Genomic DNA, 6,651 nt, shown 5'->3' with positions numbered 1-6,651 from the left:
AAGGACACATGAAAATTCTCGATTTAAATGTGTCTTGCATTTCTGTTTTTTGTTTTAATAATATTGTTATAATAAAGTAGTAATAAATACATTTATCAGTATTTTATTTGTAGAAATTGCAACCTCTCTAATGGAAATTTGGTATTAAGAGTTTGGTCTCATTAACAATGATTATGCCCTATCCTAATAAATATTTTTAGAAACTGAAATACAGAGAACTGATGTTCCACAGTAATAATTATTTTATTGTTGTGAAAATAAATATTATTGCAGAAACCAGTACTGCTTAATTCAGTTTCTGTGTAAATGTCATCTGGTGTACATATAAAATTTTACAGTTACCATGATCCCAATCACTTAATCAGCCACTTGTTTACATTACATATTCCATAACAGAATAAGCTAAAATTCTGATTATAAAATAACTTCCAAATTTTAAAAGAAATTCTTTCCTTTCAGTTGTAGATGCAATATTTTCAAGATGAAAAACTTTTACTTCTTGAAATGATTAATTTTATGTTGAATTTTATTCAACATAAATAATGAGAAGTTCTGTAACTGTTTGATTTTAGGCCACTCACCATATAGATGAGTTATTGCATACTCAGAGATTCCATAGACGAGGCTAAAAAGTTGCTAATGTTTTTTGAAGATGTCCTCCGCATGTGCCCCCCCCCCCCCCCCCACACACACACACAGAGAGAGAGAGAGAGAGAGAGAGAGAGAGAGAGAGAGAGAGGAGTAGGGGGTAGGCACAAACAAAATAGATTTGCATAGTTTGAGGTCAGTAGCCTATCGTGGCAAAGATTTTGATCTCAATTTTGAGGCCTTGTTAGGCACTTGTAAGTATATACAATGAAGTGACAAAAGTCAGGGGATAGCGATGTGCACATGTACAGATGGCAGTACTATCCCTTACACAAGGTATAAAAGGACAGTGCATCGGTGCAGCTGCCATTTGTACTCAGGTGATTCCAGTGAACAGGTTTCTGACTAGATTATGGCTGCATGACAGGAAGTAACAGATTTTGAAAGCAGAATGGTAGTTGGAACGAGATTGCAAGGGGCATTCTATTTTGAAAGTTGTTATGGAATTCAGTATTCCAAAAGCTATAGTGTCAAGAGTATGCCGAGAATGCCAAATTTCAGACAATTCCTCTCACCATGGTCAATGCAGTGACCAACGGCCTTCACTTAATGACGAAGAGCAGCAGCATTTCAATGTATCTGTGCTAACAGACGAGCAACATAGCATGAAATAACTGCAGAAATCGACATGGGATCTACAGCAAACATATCCATTGGGACTGTGAAACGAAATCTGGTATTAATGGGCTATGGCATCAGATGACCAATGCAAGTACCTAGCTAACAGCATGACATAGTCTGCAGTGCCCCTCCTGGACTCATGACCATATTGGTTGGACCCTAGATGAAATGGAAAATCATTTCCTGATCAGATGAGTTCCAATTACAGCTGTTACGAGCTGATGGTAGGATTCGAGTGTGGGTGCAGACCCCACGAAGCCATGGATCCAAGTTGCCAACAAGGCATGGTGTAAGCTGGTGGGGGCTCCATAATGGTATGGGCTATGTTTGCATGGAATGGTGCAAGTGAACTGATCGTTGACTGGAAATGGTTATGTTTATGTTCGGCTACTTGGAGACCATTTGCAGCCATTCATGGACTTCATGTTCCCAAACGTTGATGGAATTTTTATGGATGACAATGCGCAAAGTCACCAGGCCACAATTGTTCACAATTAGCTTGTAGAACATTCAGGACAATTCAAACAAATAATTTGGCTACCCAGATTGTCCATCATGAATCCCACTGAACATTTATGAGACATAATCGAGACATCAGTCCGTGAACAAAACCCTGCACCAGCATCACGCTCACAATTATGGGCAGCTATAGAGGCAGCATGGCTCAGTATATCTGGAAGGGACTTCCAACGACTTGTTGAGTACATGCCACATTGACTTGCTGCACTACATTGGGCGAAAGGAGATCTGACACAGTATTGGGAGGTATCACATGACTTTTGTCACCCCAGTGTAAATTAGAACTTTATTGACAGTATTGCTATGGGTTCACCTTTGTCACCATTACCTGCTAATATTTGAACAACAAGTGTTGAGTAATATGCCACTACAGCTTTCTTGTTTGCTTTGGTGTGTGGATGACGCATTTTTTATGTACCACAAAGTAAGGGACAGATTCATAGTTTCCATTATTTCTTAAGTGAGACTCATCCCAAAATCAACTTCACTTTGGAGGCAGAGAGTGAGATTGGTCTCACGTTACTAGACTTGTTTCTCTAGAAGGTCTGACAATACTAGGAGAAAGGATGATCTTCACTATTCAAGATTAAATCTAACTTTGGCACAGAAAGGGGTGAATTATACTGGCACTAAAGTCTTTGGTCACTTACCAAATAGTATCAAAAGTCTGACAGATAACCAACAAGTATTTAAGAAGAAATTAAAAGAATTTCTGAATGACAACTCCTCCTACTCCATAGAGGAATTTTTAGATATAAATTAAGGGAAAAAAAACACACAAAAAAATAAAAAAGTTGTTATATTAACTCAAGTATGTTGTTAAATTAACTTAATTATGTCATGTATTGGAAAATTTGACTCGTTCCACATCATTACGAAATATCGTATTCATGATCCATGGAACTAGTATTAATCTAATCTAATCTAATCTACTCAAGGACACTGTGTGTATAGAAACCCTACAAAGCAAAAATAGGCATTTAAATGTCACTTCGCACCACCACACAGACTAGAAGCAAGCAGTGCTCAACTCTCTGTCTCCACATGCCTCCTGTATCAGTGACAATAACAACTTAGACTCTGAGTTGGATGTCTTAAAGAAGACAGTGAAGACCAACAGTTACGGTTTGTCCATCAACAAGGCCTTCAAGCAAAATATTATGCTAATCAGAAGGATCAGGTACTGCCTTACTATTAGCTTACCTCTAACAGAAAAGTGGTGTACACATCTTATTTTCCAGGTAGAACAACACAAAAGACTTTTCTGATGCAAAACACACACACACATGATTACCTCCACACTGCAGGAGCCTATGAAGTGACGTGTGGCTGTAGTGAAATATATGTAAGTGAGATGGGAAGGCCAGTAAGGGAAGGTATTAAAAAGCATGAACATCCTACATGATTAACAAAAGTGTGAAATCTGCGGAAGAGGAATATCAGGATAACTGCAGCCAACACATTGATTTCTACAATATTTATGCATTGGCCAAAGAAACCAACAGGAAGAAAGTCTGAGAAGTAGTTGAGATTTCAATAGAGAAGATGGCTATAGGCTTCCAGCTTCTTAGCTTCATGCCACCAAGTAAGTAAATATATAGTCATGCTGTATGTATGAGAAGTGCAAACAACAACCAAAATTTCACCTATGCAGTGTGGCAATAATAGTTTGATAAACTTTCCTGTGCACTTGCTCTATCTATTTCACTTCCTATCCAGTGATGATGGCTCGCAAGTCATAGCCGGGAGGATTTTACTCAATAATGCCACTTCTTCAGAGTAAGCATGAAATTTCATTTTATGAATCAATGTGACATGCATCTTTGGCTGTTTACAGCTAACTATGACTTCAGCGTAGGGGTCAAAATGTTAGTCGTATAGGAGAAAATGAAGATGTGGCCTAACAAACTAGAAGATTTTATCTTCAACAGGGTGTATACGACCCGGGACAACCGGGAGGTTCGTGAAAATCCGGGAATTTTTTCATCCGGAAAAACCTGGGAATTGTTTAGAATTCCGGGAATTTTTCATTGTTTTAGTTTTCAGTTAAATTTTTGTGATTTTGACTGGTAAGAACCAACACTTTAACAAAGGATATTACTGTATCCCACTACTGCAGACTGCAGCAACAAAACAAGAACGACAGAAAAAAACGAAAATAAAACTTAAGTTGCAAAGGAAATGCGCCATATACAACAACAAAACAGTGCTCATACAAGTGTCTGCCAACAGCAAAGTGTGTCAAAGGCTTTAGGAAGACTGCAAGTCTGCAAAGCTTCATAACAACAAATTGCTTTTCATGAGCGTGATGTGGCAACTGCTAACTCAGATAACCCTGACGTCCTTCTGGAAGGACGACATCACTAACTGTTGAAATTATTTATTTTTGCAAATAACGCATTGTTGCAACAGACTGTGACGCATTGTTATATGAAGTAGGCAGAGTCAGTTGCGTGCTGCGACACTCAGTTTGACGCTGTCGTTCATAGAGAGTGAGAAACTGTGTCTTCAAAATAGGGCCGATTTTCCCATGGATGAACTGACTGACCTTGTCATCGATCGGTATGTATGTTTTCTTTCATATTGCGTCAATAATTCTGAAACTTGTCATATAATATCTTAAAGAATTAACGTATATTATTTATGGGTTCATATTATGATTGAAAGTTTTTGTCAGTTGTAATTCAATAATGTTTTCAACCGTCCTTCCAGAAGGACGTCAGGGTAATATGTTGTCATTTTGTATTCACAGAAAACGATGTACACTGATAGAACTTTTGGACACTTTAGAATCAAAAGATGAGGAAATACCTAATACTGGTGTGAATGTAACATTATACCCTCCTCAAAATTCAACTGATGAAGTATCAGATGAATATTCGGGTGCTGAAGAAAATCCAAGTGTAGATAAATTACCAGCGAGTCAGCTCAATGCTACTGAGCTTTGTGATTTGGCCATTTCTACCAATGGTAGAATGCTGTGAATGCAACGAGGAAACAATCCTTTACCTCTGATGTGTTCCAGGTCCCTCCAGCAGTACAAATCAGCAACAACAACCACAAACAAACCAGCAAGGCTATCGAAGAATAAAGGTCTAAACCTCAAGAAATATAACTGGAAAAGTGGTGAAATAGTTAATCCAACACCTGTATGGTCACTAATCTTCACAGTTGCAATGAAGAAAGGGCGAACAACGCTTGAATATTTCCAACAGTTTTTTGATAATGAAGTGCTTCAAATGATGGTCACTTACACAAATCAGTACGCAGCAAAGAGAAATACACTAGGTGATTGTTCAGAAGAAGAGATGTTGGTGTTTATTGCAATACTTCTGCTAAGTGGATATGTAACAGTGTTACGCAGAAAGAAGTACTGGCAATCAGATAAAGACAGTCACAATGACCTCGTAACAAATGCAATGCCCAGAGATCGATTTGACTTTATATTTTCCAATTTGCATGTATGCAACAATGACAATGTAGATAAATCAGACCGTTGCGGGAAAATCCGCCCATTACTGTGTATGCTGAATGATAGATTCAAACAACTTGCGCCTCACATGCAGCATCATTCTGTCGATGAATCGATGGTCCCATACCTTGGAAGTCATGGGTGCAAACAATTCATAAAAGGGAAACCAATCCGATGTGGATTCAAATTTTGGTGTGGAGGCACAAGTGGTGGATATATTATTTGGCTCGAACCCTACCAAGGAGCTGGCTCATGTACTAAGGATAATGAAACAGAAGGTATGGGGCACGGTGTGGTAATGACTTATGTTGACCAGTTACCTCCACCTGTGCCATATCGAATATACTTTGATAACCTCTTTACCAGTGTTGAACTACTACATGACATAAAAGAGAGGGGCATGGAAGCAACAGGAACAATAAGAGGAAACGGAGTTACGAATTGTACTCTATCATCTGTAGATAAAATGATAAAAGAAAATAGAGGATCATATGAAATTTGTTCTGACTCAGCATCCGGGATTTCCATTGTACGTTGGAATGACAATAATGTTGTTGCTGTAGCCATCAACGTTGACAGAGTGCAACCATTACACTCTGTAGCAAGATTTTCCAGGGAACAAAAGAAAAGGATTAGTGTGCCTCAACCTAACTTATTACACTCCTACAATACTCATATGGGAGGCATAGATCGAGCTGACCAAAATGTATCCCTATATAGATGCTCTATAAGAGGGAAAAAGTGGTATTTCCCGATCATTGCACATTTTATAGACGTTTCAGACCAAAATGCCTGGGATCTTTACAAGCACAACGAAGAACCAATAGATCATCCGACATTTCGTCGTCGAATTGTCACTGCAATTCTTGAAAGTAACAAAAGAGTCACTACCAGCAGAGGACATTTTAGTAAGAGGGCAAAACTAGATTCTAGATTTGATGGAAGAGAACATTATGTTGCTGAATTACCAACGGACGAGATAACAAAAAAGAAGGAGCAGCTGAAATGTCGATGTTGCCACAAAAATACTACTACTATGTGCGTAAAATGTGACGAACCACTTCATGTTTGTTGCTTCTTGTCTTATCATACTAGTGCATAAAATATGTGTATAGGTTATTTTCTTTTTTTTTTTTTTTTGTATTTATTAGCTGTTTTAGCCCATAATTCAAATTTATTTATGTTTATTTGAAAGTATAAAAACCAAAACAAGTTAACTGTGCAATATCATATACGTTAAAAACATGTTCCCTTATTGTCCTGAAGTCCTTCTGGAAGGACGCCCATTTTTGAAAATACTAAATAAAAATAAATACTCAAAATTGTTTTTACTTTCTTCCTTACAACCTTGCGAATGAATGTAGATAAGATATAAATCAATTTTGGAAAAC

At 37.8% G+C, this 6,651-nt stretch overlaps 1 protein-coding gene across 1 annotated transcript; it reads left to right on the top strand.

Annotated features, from left to right (window-relative positions):
- Positions 1-4,772: 4,772 nt before the first annotated feature.
- LOC126260559 (piggyBac transposable element-derived protein 3-like) lies at positions 4,773-6,362 on the top strand. The gene has a single exon (XM_049957892.1). The coding sequence runs from the start codon at positions 4,773-4,775 to the stop codon at positions 6,360-6,362; it is 1,590 nt and encodes a 529-aa protein (XP_049813849.1).
- Positions 6,363-6,651: the final 289 nt, after the last annotated feature.

This window comes from Schistocerca nitens, chromosome 5 (assembly GCF_023898315.1).
Source record: "Schistocerca nitens isolate TAMUIC-IGC-003100 chromosome 5, iqSchNite1.1, whole genome shotgun sequence".
In the NCBI taxonomy this organism is placed as follows: domain Eukaryota; kingdom Metazoa; phylum Arthropoda; class Insecta; order Orthoptera; family Acrididae; genus Schistocerca; species Schistocerca nitens.
Note: the sequence above shows the minus strand (reverse complement) of the source record. Positions and strands in the feature narration are given on the sequence as shown.